The sequence below is a fragment of the Arvicola amphibius genome, chromosome 3, assembly GCF_903992535.2.
Source record: "Arvicola amphibius chromosome 3, mArvAmp1.2, whole genome shotgun sequence".
Classification (NCBI taxonomy): Eukaryota; Metazoa; Chordata; class Mammalia; order Rodentia; family Cricetidae; genus Arvicola; species Arvicola amphibius.
The window spans coordinates 106,178,850-106,195,467 of record NC_052049.1 but is presented as its reverse complement, the minus strand read 5'-3'; the positions used below and the strand labels follow the sequence as shown (position 1 = coordinate 106,195,467).

Here is a 16,618-nt window from a genome sequence, read left to right as displayed (position 1 = left end):
TGTTTTTTTTAATTAATTGGAAAGTTGTTAATCTCTCTACAAGGACAACTTCCTCTTCTTGCAGAATAATGGTCCCTGCAGAAGGAATTCATTTCCTGCAGAAGGAATTCCCACAGAAAAGAATTTTTGTTGTCATCTATTCTTTAAATTTCTGATAGCCAAAAAGGTAGTCACAAATGTCTGTTTAGAATGAATTCATAGCATGGCCTGGAACTCAAAATTCTTTTGTCTTCATCTCTATAACATTACTGATAAACATGTTGGGTATATTTCCTAATTGTCCTGTAAGAGACAATATATAATACTAATGCAGTTCTCATTTGGGACAACTTCTATATGATTATATTTTCTTTTTATCTTCTATATTGCATTCACACAATGAACAACAACAAAGATATTATGTAATTTCAAACCCTGAAGTTCTTCAGACTTGGTGCTCTGCTTTTAAAAAGATCCGAAATATATGATATCAAAAAATAACTAAATCAACTCAATTGCATTTTTAATAATTTGCAAAACTTGAGGAATGAATGACACGCTATTTACACCTGCAGCAGTTAAGGAATTAATAGATTTATGAATCTATCAGGCACATATGAAAATGATGTATTCATACCCAGGAGAGGATGGACAAAGCAAAACTTTATGTTAGATTCATATTTCATTTAAGGTGGCAAATATTACTGTTGTTCTACATATCATAACAGACACCTAGCATAATTTTCAAAGATCTAAGAAGTGATTTTTTATTATAGGATAATGTGTACAATGGTAATTAATAAAGAATATCTTTAAATGAAAGTATGAAAGCAATGTAACTCTAAACTTATGAGCTCAAGGTAGAAGAAATGTGACAAGAAAACCTCACTCAGAAAGCCCTAGGCACAGATAATTTCTCTAAGGTTTAACAACAGACAAAGGTAAGATTGAAATTTGAATAATATATTCTCCTACTTAGGGTTTTTCTCAGAACAACTTTAATAACTTTTTTCCCTCAAGCTGTAGATTAAAGGGTTTATTATGAGAACCATGATAGTATAAAAGATGGAATAAATTTTCCCCTCATTCATAGACCCAGCTGAGGATGGCTGAAGATACATAAAGGCTCCTGAACCAAAGAACATAGAAATGGCAATTATGTGGGAGCTGTGATTCCTGAAGGCTTTGGACCTGCCTGAAGTGCACCTAAATTTGAGGATGCTGGAGAGGATGAAACCATAAGAAGTAAAGATGATGACCATGGGCATGATGATGTCTTTTTCTGCTGCAATGAATAGCTAGCTGTATCACATTTACATAGGTCCTGGTACAGAAGAGCTGTAGCAAAGGGAGGAGGTCACAGAAATAGTGGTTGATGGTGTTTCCAACACAGAAGAACAGACGAAGCATGCAAATAATTTGGATCATGGCACCAGATAGTGCCATCAATATGAGCCAAGCATGAGTTATAAGCACATCTTAAGGGACATAGAAATGTTATACAATAGTGGATTACAAATAGCCATGTAACAATCATAGACCATTGTGTCAGCATGTAACATTCTAAAATGCCAAAAAAGCAAAACAAGTAGAGCCGGGTCATGCACCCTGTGTATGAGATAGCATTCTCCTTCAGTGAGAAGTTCATCAGCATTTTGGGTGTAATCACTGAAGAGTAACAGAGGTCTAAAAGAGACAAGTTAAGGAGGAAAAAGTACATGGGAGTGTGAAGGTGAGAATTCAGCACCATTAGAATAATCAAGGCCAAATTTCCTTATGTGGCTACCGTATATATTAATAGAAAGAGGAAGAAGAGGGAAACTTTAAGGTCAGTCTCTTCTTTTATCCCCAAGAGAATGAATTTAATCACCAAAGGGACACTTGCCACAACCATGGTCTCTAACAAAATCAAGGGAGACAAAAAGGCAAAATTATAGGAAAAGCACAATTGACAACTATCTCTAATAATCCCAAGGAATGTACTGGGAAATGACTGAACAACCTGGAAACAATAGCTCCACCGTTGATTTTACCATACCTAAAACTTTCCAGAATGAATTTTAATTTGTGCTATTTTGTTTGTTGCACTATGCATGGATATTAAGTTCTCATGGATATATACCTGAGTTAAAAAATAGAATTACTTTTTCCACAACTCCAAAATTATTTTTACATTTTGCATGTGTTCTTCTTTTATTATTTCTTTTTTTCCAGTTTATTTATTTTTTTATTAAAAATTCCCATCTCCTCCCCTCCTCCTCCCCCTTCCCTCCCCTCCCCTCCACCCATACCCCCACTCCCTCCCTCTCCAAGCCAAAGAGCCATCAGGGTTCTCTACACTATGTTGAGTCCAAGGTCCTCCCAACTCCCTCCAGGTCCAGGAAGGTGAGCAACCAAACTGACAAGGCTCACACAGAGCCCGTCCATGTCGTAGAGACCAAGCCCATCGCCATTGTCCTTGGCTCCTCGGTCAGCCTCCACCATCAGCCACTTTCAGAGAGTCCGATTTGGTCGCATGTTCCATCAGTCCCATTCCAAGTGGACTTGGTGGTCTCCCATTAGTTCTGTCCTGCCGCCTCAGTGGGTGAACGCATCCCTCATGGTTCTGAATTTCTTTCTCATGATCTCTCTCCTTCTGCTCCTCATCAGAACTTTGGGAGCTCAGTCCGGTGCTCCAATGTGGGGCTCTGTCTCTATCTCCATCCATCGCCAGGTGAAGGTTAAGGCTCACAGTGAGCCCGTCCATGCTGTAGAGTTCACATTCATTGCCGTTGTCCTTGGTTTCTCAGTCCTCCTCCACCGTCAGCCACATTCAGAGAGCCCGGTTTGGTACCTGTTCCATCAGTTCCATTCCAACTGGACTTGGTCTCCCGTTAGATCTGTCCCACCGTCTCAATGGGTAAACGCACTCCTCACGGTCCTGACTTCCTTGCTCATGATCTCCCTCCTTTTGCTCCTCATCGGGACCTTGGGAGCTCAGTCCGGTGCTCCTATGTGGGGCTCTGTCATTTTCTCCATCCAATGCCAGGTGAAGGTTCTATGGTGATATGCAAGATATTCATGAGTATGGCAATAGGATCTGGACATTTCTGGCACCCTCTCCTCAGCTGCCCAAGGACCTAGCTGGGGGCATCCTCTGGACACCTGGGAACCGCTCTAGAGTCAAGTCTCTGCCAACCCTAGAATGGCTCCCTTAAGTAAGATATATAATTCCTTGTTCCCATATCCACCCTTCCTATATCAAACTCTCCTAGTTATTAAACAGTTTATTTAAGAATCCGTGTCTGTATTTTCTATATTTTTATTAGAAAATTATGGAAGTTAAAAAATTGGGGACTCTGAAATTGAATTTTTTATATCATAAATAAATTAACATTTCTCTATAGAGGTTCTACTTATCATAAAAAGGGAAGATAGTGTATACTTTTCATCAAAATTTGTGGTGATTCATTTAGGAGAGGAAGGGGAAATGGAAGAAGTAGAGCCCTGGAAACTAAAATTAATAAATCTCCTCTGGAATTATCAGTCATCATGTGTGTGAAAGGATTTGATCCATATTAATGTTTCAGATATTGAAAAATGAAATAATTTGAATGTATATTTAAACTCCATGTATAGATTGGAGTATTGCTGTTGCTGAAATTACGGTACCTAGAATGACATGCAGGAAATGTGAAAATGTCTGCTTTCTTTATATCTAATCATAGTTATCTGAAACAGAGAATACACTTGTCTTATTGCTTGGTGAGATTAATCTGTACATATATCTGGTAATATGATTTCAATTTCAAAGGAAACAATTATTGGTATACTGTCACTCTATCTTGTGACTTTGATTATTTTCTTTCTAAAACTGTGTTGCTTATTGATTGCATATTTTACTCCAAATTTCAAATGGGAAAAAATAAATTAAAAACAAAAATGGGTTCAGTGGTTGTGAATATACTTTATTAAGAACTGCAAAATTATATTTGCCAAAAAACTGAGAAGATATAATTTGCACTTAGTAAACCATCGATTTTGATTGCTGATCTTAAAGCAGCTTTGTTCCAATTATAATTGTAGTTGAACTCAAATTTTTTGTATTAATGTACTCACTCATAATTGGTTTCTAGCCGTAAATAAAGGACATCGAACCTATAATTCGTGATCCTAGACGTGCTAATTAAGAAGGAGAACCCAAAGAAAAACATATAGCTATCCTCCTGTATATTGGAAGTAGACAAGATTGTCGGGCAAAAATTGGGAATTTGGGGATGGGATGGGATGGGGTAAGGGGAGATGGGGAGGAAAAGTGAGAAGGGGAGGATGGGGAGAGCTTGGGGGAATGGGATGGTTGGGATAAAGGAAGGGTGGATATGGGAGCAGGGAAGTTTATATCTTAATTAAGAGAGCCATTTTAGGGTTGGCAAGAGACTTGACTCTAGAGGGATTCCCCGGTGTCCAGGGAGATGTCCCCAGCTAGTTCCTTGGACAGCGGAGGAGAGGGAGCTGGAAATGGCCAGATCCCATAGCCATACTGATGTTATCTTGCATATCACCATAGAACCTTCATCTGGCGATGGGTGGAGATAGAGACAGATCCCCACATTGGAGCACTGGACTGAGCTCCCAAGGTCCAAATGAGGAGCAGAAGGAGGGAGAACATGAGCAAGGAAGTCAGGACCACGAGGTTTGCACCCACCCACTGAGACAGTGCGGCTGATCTAATGGGAGCTCACCAAGGCCAGCTGGACTGGGACTGAAAAAGCATGGGATAAAACCGGACTTCCTGAACTTGGCGGACAATGAGGGCTGCTGAGAAGCCAAGGACAATGGCACTGGGTTTTGATCCTACTGCATGTACTGGCTTTGTGGGAGCCTAGCCTGTTTGGATGCTCATCTTCCTAGACCTGGATGGAGGGGGGAGGACCGTGGACTTCCCACAGGGCAGGGAACCCTGATTGCTCCTTGGACTGGAGAGGGAAGGGGAGGAGTATGGGAGGAGGGAGGGGAAATGGGAGGCTGGGAGGAGGCGGAAATTTTTTAATAAAAAATAAATAAATAAATAAATAAAATTAAACATGATCACCTGTATAATTCACAAATAAACTGCTAAGTGATTATCATCAAAAAAACTAAAGCAGTAAACACTAACATCAAAAGTTCATTATAGGAATTAAAACCTTTTAAAATACATTATATTTCAGCATATAGCACACCAGAACAAGCCCTAGTGTCTTGATGAACCATTTGTAAAATTGTAACATTTTAACCAAATTATTTAATAAATTGTTACAGAGAAATTGCATTGGCTTACACAACAAAACTAGTAAGATGGAATGAAGTCAAAGCTATAATTTTATCATTGGAACAGATTCATTTTGGATATACTATCAAACCTCATGATAATCATTAATATATATGTATGTGTGTGTATGTGTATGTATATCTTAGCTGATTAATGGAAAACAGATAGGGTATATCTTGAAAGTATGAACCCAAATAAATCACTGATGAACTTGCTTTTGTCAGATATTTAATCACAGTAACAAGAAAATAACAAGTCTAGTATCTAAAAGTGAAAGAAGTGTTGTGAGAAAAATTATGGGGAAGAACATTCTTCTACTTTATTATCTCACAGAAAACCTTCAAATCCTGATATAAGAAAGATGGGTGGAGGAGAGAAAGAGGGAGGAAGGAAGGAAAGAAGGAAGGAGGACAGAAAGAAAAAAAGAAAGGAGAAAAAGGAGACTTTTGTCTCCAAAGAAACCAATTAAAACATCTTTAACCTTCTATAAGCCAACTCCATCATTTTACCTTCTTTCAGGCTTATTGGTTATCTTTCTTTCAGGGAATTTTCTGATTTGTGTTACCTTTCCACAGAATAACAATGCACACACACACACACACATACACACACACACACACACACACACACACAAACCCCACATATAAATAAGTTAAATTTATTAGGGTAAATCAAGAATATATATATATTCTGGATACAGTACCAAGAGATGTTGTGGCCCACCTTATTGAGAGTACACTTAAGTGAAGTGGATGTTAATGCTGTCCTGAGGAAAAAAAACCCTGACAAGGTGAAATAATAAGAAGAATACATGAGTCTTCATTCCTGTATTTGGGGTACAAGTGTAATCTCAGTTTATTTAACACATTTGATTGACAATTCTGTATTCTGCCTTTCCTTAGTAGAAAATGTTATATATTTAATTTAGCTTATTTTTTCAATTTAAGAAAAACTGGCAGAAAATATTATCATGCAGAATATCTAAGATACAGCATGATGTACTGAAATGTGTGTGTATGATATAATGATAGAAATGTCTTCCTTTTTTATAACATTATAAGAATGAAGTAATGAATAGAAACCATGGAAGGGAAATGTCTTTGGTTATAAAAGGATGTTTCTCCTCTTCTGTGAGAAAATACTGGATAAGAGCAACTTGGAGCATGGGAATGGTTTCTTGGCTATAGGTTACAGTCTATCAGTGATGGAAGTAAAGGCAAAAAGAAGAAAGTGGAAATTAAGCAGAGAAAATAGAGGAATGCTTCTCAATGGCTTACTTTGTAAGGCTCGTTCTACTTACACCTTCCCAAGAGTGTTGCTCCCTACAATGGGCTGAGTCCTCCCACATAAATTATATACCAAGTAATTGTCCCCAAACACAAGTTCACAAGCCAATCTGATGGAAACAATCCCTCAATTGAGGTTCTCTCTTCTCAGTTTACTTAGTATGTGTCAAGTTGGCAAAAATAACCAGCAAACACAAATTATAAAATTATAGATCTTATTCACGCTACCATGCACTAGATGAGGGATTTTTTTTAAAGTTTTCCTTTTTCAATCCCTTTCAACTGAGAAATTAAAAAAATAGATACAAAGGAATTTAAAACATGCACACACGTAAATAATAACAGATAATTTCAAGAAATTTATTTGTGGTATGTGTATGTTGAGGCAGATAAAGACACACACATGCACACACACACACACACACACACACACACACACACACAGAGAGAGACAGAGACAGAGACAGATTTAAATTATCCCCGTGAATCTGTGTTTACGGATGTCAATCTTCAGTTCTCATCTTGTTTTGCAGAAAGGGTTCCTTGTTTTTTACTGATAGGTTTCCCAGTGTAATGATCATTCAATTCCAAAAATACATTTCCTCTCCTCTCCTCCCCTCCCCTCCCCTCCCCTCCCCTCCCCTCTTCTCTCCTCTTCTCTCCTCACCTTTCTTCTTCCCTCCTCTCCTCTCCTCTCTTCTCCCCTCCTCTTCTTCCTTTTCTTTATCCTCCTGTCATTTCCTCTCCTCTCCTCTCACCTTAGGAATATTGAGATGACTGATTTTAGCTTGCATATTCAGCTTTATATGAATTCTGGTGATGTGAACTCAGGCCTTCACCCTTTTATCGCAAGTAATTTATTACTCACTGATCTATTCTTTTAACCTCTGAAGCAGTTTTCTGAATTGTAGATTATTTTTCTTGGTTTTTAAAGGGAGAGTTCACATATTTATGTTAAAACTGTGCTTATTTATTTTCATATAGCCTGTTATATATTAATTGAATGTTTACTATTCCAGGAGAAGTCAATCTTCAAATTTCTAAGTTTATAAATATTTTTAGTTTCTAATAATCACTTTTTTGTAAATTTCACAAATTTGCCAAAGTTTGTTTAAAGCCAATCCAGAAATTAATATAATTATATGCAAAACACAAGCCAACATTCATTTAAGACATTTGATATAAATATGTATATGGAAAGGGTACTCATTGATTTTGAATTTCTATGAAGAATTGCAGTAAGATTTTATTGAATCAGTAGATTGCTTATTATATTTTGACCATGCCACTGTATTAAAACTAGAAATCTACAAGCATGGATAGTATTTCACTTTGTGTCTTCATTTTCTATCAAGTTCCTATAGAAGACAATGAAACCAAGGAAAATCATATAGCTTTTTTCTTTATAATAAGACAGGCACATCTCCACTGAGAATGGTGGGAATTATTGACTGAGCATTCTGAAGGTTCATGGAAACTGACCTTATGTACATAGAGTCAGAAACCAATATTCTTATGTACCCAAAGTGCAGATTCTGGCTTGTCTATGCTGGAAAAGACAGGTATACTGACTCCAGGGAGAAAGTCAATGCTGATGTTGATAACTACCCGACATTAATACACTAATACAATTATATATTAATATATATGTCTCTATTTTTGCATCTGCATTCTGTGATTTCAAGTTTAATATTATAGTATCTTGATTTACTCAACATAATTTTCTTTTACACATTAAAACAAGTTAGAGACATTCAATAAATTATTAAGATTCAAATTTTAAAAATGATCTTATTCATTTCAAATGGGACAGATCAATTTGAGTTGAAATTATATTTTGTATTAAACAGCTCTAACCTTTGCAATCCTAAAAGAGTTTCATGCTTGTTTGTACATAAGATTAAGAGGACATTCATTTGTTGGTGAGTGTGCACCATCTAAAAATAGCAGCATTCATTGTGGGGCAGTTTTACCAGACCAAGCAAATTTTGAGGATGGTAATTTTAAAGTAGGAATAGAGTTTTCTGAGGAAATCTAAATAAATTACAGATGGTTAAAATTTGTTAGAAAGGCTTCATCCAAATGTGTATGCCATGGGGGGCACATTTAGAAAATTTTTAGAATGAATGAAATCTTATGTTTGTTGAATCCACTCAGCATTAGTTCATTCTCAGTTGATGAACTTAAGCTAACCAATAGCCAGGGAGAAATCTATACTGAAAAAAATATTAATGAGAAAGTAAGAGTTTCTTGAAGAATAAAGGAATGATTCATAATAGACAAGTCATCTGTCAGTTTGCTTTTTTATTATATAAAATTTACTTCCCAGAAGAAAGACCTGTTTTTAGTATCACAGTTTTATTGATTCTTTTTATTTTTTTTTTTTAAAAAGAAATGTTCGTGATCATGGTATCTCCCCTGCTAGTTCTTGGGCAGCTGAGGAGAGGGCGCCTGAAAAGGTCAGTTCCTATAGCCATACTGATGAATTTCTTGCATATCACCATAGAACCTTCACCTGGCATTGGATGGAGAAAATGACAGAGCCCCACATTGGAGCACCGGACTGAGCTCCCAAGGTCCTGATGAGGAGCAGAAGGAGAGAGAACATGAGAAAGAAAGTCAGGACCGTGAGGGGTGCGTTCACCCATGGAGACGGTGGGACAGAACTAAGGGAGATCACCAACTCCAGTTGGAATGGGACTGATGGAACATGCGACCAAACTGGACTCTCTGAATGTGGCCAACTGTGGAGGCTGACTGAGAAGCCAAGGACAATGGCGCTGGGCTTTGATTCTTCTGCATGGATGGGCTCTGTGGGAGCCTTCTCAGCTTGGCTGATCACCTTCCTGGACCTGGGGGGAGATGGGAGGACCTTGGTCTTAACATAGAGTAGGGAACCCTGATGGCTCCTTGTCCTGGAGAGGAAGGGATGGGGGTTGTGTTGGGAGGGGAGGGAAGGGAAGGGGAGGAGGAGGGGAGGAGATGGAAATTTTTAAATATAAAAAAATAAACCATATAAAAATAAAGGAAATGTTCTTCAGCTTGGATCATACAAAAGCTTGTGTTTGCTGATTAATGTACTTTGTATTACAAGGTGTGAGCTAATAAATTTATAACACATCCTATATGTATTGCTTTCAAGTGTATAATATTTGTTGCAGTCTTCTAAACAGAATACACAAATTTTGTAAATCAGAACTTTTAAAATTTTCAAAAGGCTTATTTTTTAAACTTTAGATGTTTACATTGGATAAAAGAATTTAAACTTTTATATATGAATACGATGCATAATGTTTTAAAAAATATATATCTTGAAGTCAAAATATTAATCATTAAAACTGGCATTTTATATATTTATTATAGATAGTAATACTAGAAATAAGATGATTTTCATATAAAATCATTGACACATTGATCATATCCACCATATGTGCCCATATATGATTTTTAATATCTTCACCCCATTGTTTATTATACTCACTTATTCCCCATATATTTATGTCTATGAACATATAAAATTCATGCCTGTTTATAAAATGTATTAACTTAGAGGAAAAATGGTGTTTGTCTTATTGAGACTGGATTAATTTACAAAATCTTGCATATATAATGTGTATACATATTATATATATGTAACAATAAAAATAAAAGAAAAAGAGGTCATTAATTAGGTTAATTGGAAGGAATTCTTTGGTGAATGTGGATTGCTTGGAACAAAGAAAGGGAACAGGGAAAGTGATTTATTTTTATTTTATTTTGTTTTATTCTCTTTTATTAAAACTTTTTAGAGTTTTTTGTTTATTTACTATGTCTGTCTTTTAAAAATAAAATATAATTACATAATTTTCCACTTTTTGTTCCTGCCCCCAACTTTTCCTGCACACACACACCCCATGTTCTCTCTAAAATTTAGGGCTACTATTTCCTTGTTTCTAGATATATGATTATTTATATTCATAAGTGTATATATATATATGCAGTCTCTCAGTCCATATAATGTTACTTCTTTATATTGCTTCACAGCTGACCATCTGATATTGGATAGTCAAGTGGAGCCTGTTTATTTTCTAAAAAAGACTGCTTGTAGCACTGCTAACATTGTTTAACTGTCTTCAGTACTTTGACTCTGGTTGAGTCACCTTGAAATTTTCCCTTCCATGTTACCATGTCTCCTGATATCAATGTGGTTCAGAAATTCAGTTTTTAAGTAGTGTTTGTTATGTTACTGGTACCTCTGGAGTCACTGGAGGTGACTTCCTACAACACTCTACAAATTTCAGACACAGACTAGAGTCTGCAGCAAAACCTATGGGTAATTCTCACTTAATTGCAAGAAGCAAGAGAGGACAAACCCCAAGCTCACATTTCCCTTCAGATATTAAGCTAATTGGAGAGGCGAGAGTCTCTCTCAATGTCTACACTGCGGACCGCACATTCTCTAGAGTGCGTGGAAAGGATGAGTGTAATTTTGGGTTTCTTGGGAAATAATGGCCCAGGGTGTAGTACAATTTCCTCTGCTTCTTTTTTTATTTAAATGCTCTCCTTTGAGGAAGAGCTTGGACACTCTTCTGCCCTGCTTATAAGCATACACATCCTGAGGTTAAAGGGCCACTTTTACTACTTACAGAAAGATTCAAAATCTTATTCACAAATAATCTTTTACAATTCAGAAACTGGAACAGGACAATTAAGCCTTGTGTATAATTCTTTTGAATTGAAAGATCTGACACCTTTAAATCTTAAATCTTTATCCAGATAGACTGGAAATAGGAAAATAAGACTGCTCTAAGTTTGGGCTGAAAACTGTGAGTACTGAATTCTAGGAATACTAATAGCCATCATTTTCTCCTTTGTATTATTTTTAATGAGCATTTTCTTATTTTTTATTTTACTTTATTGAAGAATTTTTTCATCTGATCTATTCTGATTACAGTTTCCTGATCCAACTGCTCTGAGACCTTCCCCACCTCCCCTCTATCTGAATCAAAACCCTTTATGTTTCTAAATATATGATAGGCTTCAGCAAGTTTCCTTTTTTTCCTAAGTAAAAAGAAAATCAAGTGAACCTGACTGACAAAAGCTTTCAGGGTGATCTGAGAGAGTTAAGAAGCATTGGCCATGGAAGTGCAACATCTCCAATGGAGTTCTACTGCATGGTCAGAATTCAGGCCTTCCAGATTCCTGACACTGTGATAAGGGAACAGAAAACGTTCTTGCCCAATTTCTCTCTTTTTCTTTTAGTTTTACTTTGAGCACACCACTTTTATTTGTACTAAAACAAAGGGAATCTACAACAGCAGCCAAGAATGTACTTCTAGACATCTCAGTATAATTTTATTGTTGTAGGAAAGGCTCTAGTGAGGGAAGACTAGAGATGGGAAAAGGCTGAATCTTTCATCTTGCATTCTTTACCTTGTGATATTTTTCAGAATACATAAGGAAATTCCTACTCAGTTGCTTTCTGACTTAAGATTGTAGTGGCTGCACAAGTTAATTCTATGTGATTAGTTCAAAATAGAAGAAACATTCTTAACAAACAAGTCCCTTGTGAAAAGGACCCTTGAAGACTGTGGATCATCTACCAATTCAGCTCTACCTTCTGCAAACACAGATTAGCTTGGAGAAGAATGGATTCAATAAATGTCTCCTTTATGACTAAATTTATTCTGGTAGGATTAACAGACCAATCTAATCTCCAAATGCCCTTATTCTTTCTATTTCTAGCAATGTATATCGTTACTGTTTTGGGAAATTTGTGTTTGATAATTCTGACTGTATTGGATTCTCATCTCCATACTCCTATGTACTTTTTTCTCTTTAACTTGTCGTTTATAGACATCTGTTATTGTTCTGTGTTCACTCCCCAAATGCTGATGAATTTTGTATTAAGGGAGAATGTCATTTCTTATATGGAATGTATGACTCAAGTTTTTTTCTTTATGTTCTTTGCTGTATCTGAGTGCTACGTGTTGACTTCAATGGCCTATGATCGTTACATGGCCATCTGTAATCCACTGTTATATACTGTTGTCATGTCTCCTAAATTATGTTTGAACTTTATGTTTGGTTCCTATTTTATTGCATTTTCTAATGCTGTTGCTCATACTGTATGCATGCTGAGACTAAGATTCTGTGATGCCCACACCATCAACCACTACTTCTGTGATATTCCCCCTTTGCTCCAACTGTCTTGCACGAGCACATATGCAAATGAGCTCGTAATTCTTGTTGCTGGGAGCATCAACATTTTTGTTCCTACTTCAACGCTGTTTATCTCCTATGGTTTCATTCTTTCCAGCATCATCCACATCCGTTCCTCTGAGGGCAGGTCCAAAGCCTTCAGCACCTGCAGCTCCCACATCCTTGCTGTTTCTTTGTTCTTTGTTTCAGGTGCACTTGAATATTTCAAGCCCTCCTCAGCAGGGTCTAAGAACGAAGGAAAAATCTCTTCTGTCTTTTACACCAATGTAGTTCCCATGATGAACCCATTAATCTACAGCTTGAGGAACAAAGATATTAAAGTCGCCCTGATGAAAAGCCTGAGCCGCGGTAACCTTTGATTTTACAAGGTTGTCTTTATGCCTTTTGTTTTTTTTTTTTTTTTGCACAAAGAAAGTTTCCTTTCATGCACAATGTTTCAACTGTATAATTCAACTCTGTTTATTGAAAATTCATTTTTTCAGTTTGAGAAAACATAAATTTTTGGAATATTTGTGAAATGTAGAGTTTTTTGTATCATAAAAAGAAATTTGAGTCTTCTGAATTAAATATACCCAAATTTGATGTCTTCAATTTTTTCACTTCCACCCTTTCTATTCTATTTCTTATTTAAACATAGAGGCATTAAAAAGTTGTATCTGTTATACCCATTCATCACAAAATTCTTTTTCGTCTTATAAATTAAAAGGTATCTTTAAACTATTAAATGAAATAATATTGGGATGCCATTATCAACTGTGTGTGGGTTTCTCATTTTGAACCTATGTCTTTGAATTTGTAAATTAATCTTCTGTTCCTGTTATTTTCTTTATATCTTCCATTGGAAAGTAACATATCCCTGTGAATTGCCAATGTGACAGATTTGATTTACTGGAAATCAATTGCTGAACAAAAAGTGTAGAATTACCTAATGGTTCCAGGTTTCAAACATACTATCAACTCAAATACTTTTCTGTATTTGTGTATTATTATTTTTAGGCAATATGAACATAAAATAGTATTTCAGCTTTGAAAATTTATTATATTTATCTGTATCAATTGTACATGTGTCTAGTATTGTTGCAGTGGTTACTTTATTTTGGATTATTCTTTTTACTGATTTTTATTACAGTAAGGATTGATCTACAAAATTTAAAAATAGAATAATTAGAATGGTTTACAGGCATAATAATTAAAGAAAAGAAGTTAGGAACAGAATCAGTGCCAACAAATATTATTAAATGGGGAACAAAGTAGACAGTGAGTAAATAAGAAGCCTTTTCTGCATATATTCACTGATAAGATTCTGAAAATAGTATTGCTATCTGAATGTTAACATACTTTTGTATAGCTACGAAGCAATTTTCCTAGCTTTATTAATCTCATATTACCTTTAATGTCCACAATGACTTTGCATTAATAGTGTTTTCAGGAATAAAGATTGCTTTATTTGAGAAATGAAAACAGGCTACATTCATTAAGTAGAGTAGAATAAACTGCAAGTGATTACTGAGACACAATTTAGGAAGAAGACTTCAGACAACAAAGGGCAGGCAATGGAATTCTCTCTTTATGGCTTCTTTTATCTTCTTTGAAACTTCCTGGAAATATTGGGAGCACTGAAACATCTCTCTGGATAGTTTTAAATGCTCAAGTTAATTGACAATAAAGAAAATTTTAACCCACAACAAGAAGGGACAAGTAAATAACTACATAAAAGTTGACTTTAATATGTAATTCCCATCTGGAATTTCTCCTCAAAATCAACTAAATATGACCAAAATGGACTTGTGTTTTCACAATGAATATATCAAGGACAGATATTATTTCCACATAAATCTTGATGAACAAGTTTTAGTAAAGAACTTCCTCTTCTGCAAATAAATGTGAGTAGATGAAATGTTTATAGTAAGGATTTATTTTTAATTATTCACATTCATTATAAAAATTGCAATAAATGTGGAAAGACTTTTGATTTTAGATAGAGGTTGTTCTCCCCACTGTGTTGGAGGACACACTGTGCTTTTCAAAAAACAAATCTCTCACTGTATTATGGGAGTGATCACATTTCACATATCAATATAGGATCATGAACAACCTGCTAATTACAAAAGTCATGGATTACATATGCATGTCTACAAAGAAACATGCAAATTGTCAATGAGTTCAGTAACAATGCTCATCATTATTAGTCATTAAAAACATTTAAACCAAAGTTACCATCATGTGCTAATTCTGCAGATCTTTCTTTTTACTATTTAAAAGCACAGAAAAATCAAATGTCAATGAGGATTCAATAATTTAGAACCTCATCTCAATATACAAGAACATGAATGCTGTATGGTCACACCAGATATGAAGATGTAACTTGAAGTTAGAACATGTGTGTGAGAATTTAAGCTTGATCCCCAGCACTATAAAAATTAAAATATAATTCTCATATGACTAAATATGAATATGAATTTTATAAATATAAATATGAATTTTATAGCACATTATTTACAATAGAAAAATTAGGGTAGAAAACTGAATGTCCTTTCATTAACGATAAGCAAAATATGGCAAAATTGGATTATTTTCTCTCCTTAAACTTAAATTAAATTTTAATTTTCTTCATACCTGAATAATATTCCATTGTGTATATATTAAACCGTTTCAGTATCCTTGAATCAGATGATGAACATCTGGATTGATTCCTTTTCCTAACTTTTGTGACTAGAAGAACAATAAATTTGAATGTGCAAATATAGTAGGTAGCTATAAACTTCTTTGGGGACATTCTTCAAGGTAGTGTGTGAGCATTCATATTGTAGATCTGTTTCTAATTTGCTAAGAAATCTCCAGACTGGTTTTAATATTGGCTAAGCTAATGCATACTCCCTTCAACAGTTTATAAGGATTTTCTCTTCCCACATCCACAAAAGCATTTGCTGTCATTTGTATTCCAGATTAATACTATTCTGACTAGGAGGAGAACAATAATGAGAGGCTACAGTCAACATGTATTGCAAGTGAGAAGAATAAAGAAATAGTATGTGTGTGTGTGTGTGTTTATATGCAAAAATGCACGTTTCAAAGAAAACTGTGTAAGTCTGAGGTGGCTATATTTCCATCATTATAAGAGAGAGAGAATATATTCCCTAAGGAGATAATTGCATTAAATTTTGAGTATCTGTGGTACTAAAGACTTATCCTGATACTAGCTGTAAATACATTCACATCAATTCCTTTTTATATTCAGATGCCATACTTTTGAGAAGGTTGTAAATATAATTCTACCCCATTCATCAGAAAATGGATTAAACCATTTAAATCACACTAAAATCATTAGGATCCTGTTTTTTATGTTGGATTAGTCTGTCTGTTCTTTTTGCAGAAGGAGTTCCAAGTCCTACTTCAACCTGATAAGCCATACTTTGTTCATGCCCATGGGAGACCTTTCTAAATGTAAAAAGAGGAGCAGTGGAGGCAGAGAGGGGAAGATTCATGTCTACAAGAAGAGAGCAGCAGTAGAGGAGGGAGAAGAAACTGGTCAGTAGGTAAAATAAATGAAAATAATTTAATTATAAGAAATTATAATTGAAATATTTGAATAACCCATTGTCTTATCTAGTGGCAGGGTAAAGATCAGAATAAAGTTATTTCCTCCACTGTTGGAGAACACTCAAAGTTTTAATCACAAAATATCACCTGTAGTTTGGAAGTATTTTTAGAGTATATCAGGCATTAAAGTCTTTACTACATTTTTTTTTTTTTTGGTTTTTCAAGACAGGGTTTCCATGTAGTTTCTATCCTGGAACTAGCTCTTGTAGACCAGGCTGGCCTCGAACTCAGAGATCCGCCTGGTTCTGCCTCCCGAGTGCTG

General features: G+C 35.5%; 1 protein-coding gene across 1 annotated transcript; it reads left to right on the top strand.

Annotated features, from left to right (window-relative positions):
* The first annotated feature begins 12,182 nt into the window (after window positions 1–12,182).
* LOC119810343 (olfactory receptor 8B3-like) lies at window positions 12,183–13,115 on the top strand. The gene has a single exon (XM_038323775.1). The coding sequence runs from the start codon at window positions 12,183–12,185 to the stop codon at window positions 13,113–13,115; it is 933 nt and encodes a 310-aa protein (XP_038179703.1).
* Window positions 13,116–16,618: the final 3,503 nt, after the last annotated feature.

Bases quoted from the DNA above. Each gene is read 5' to 3' on its own strand.
- LOC119810343 (XM_038323775.1), top strand. From the start codon at position 12,183: ATGGATTCAATAAATGTCTCCTTTATGACTAAATTTATTCTGGTAGGA.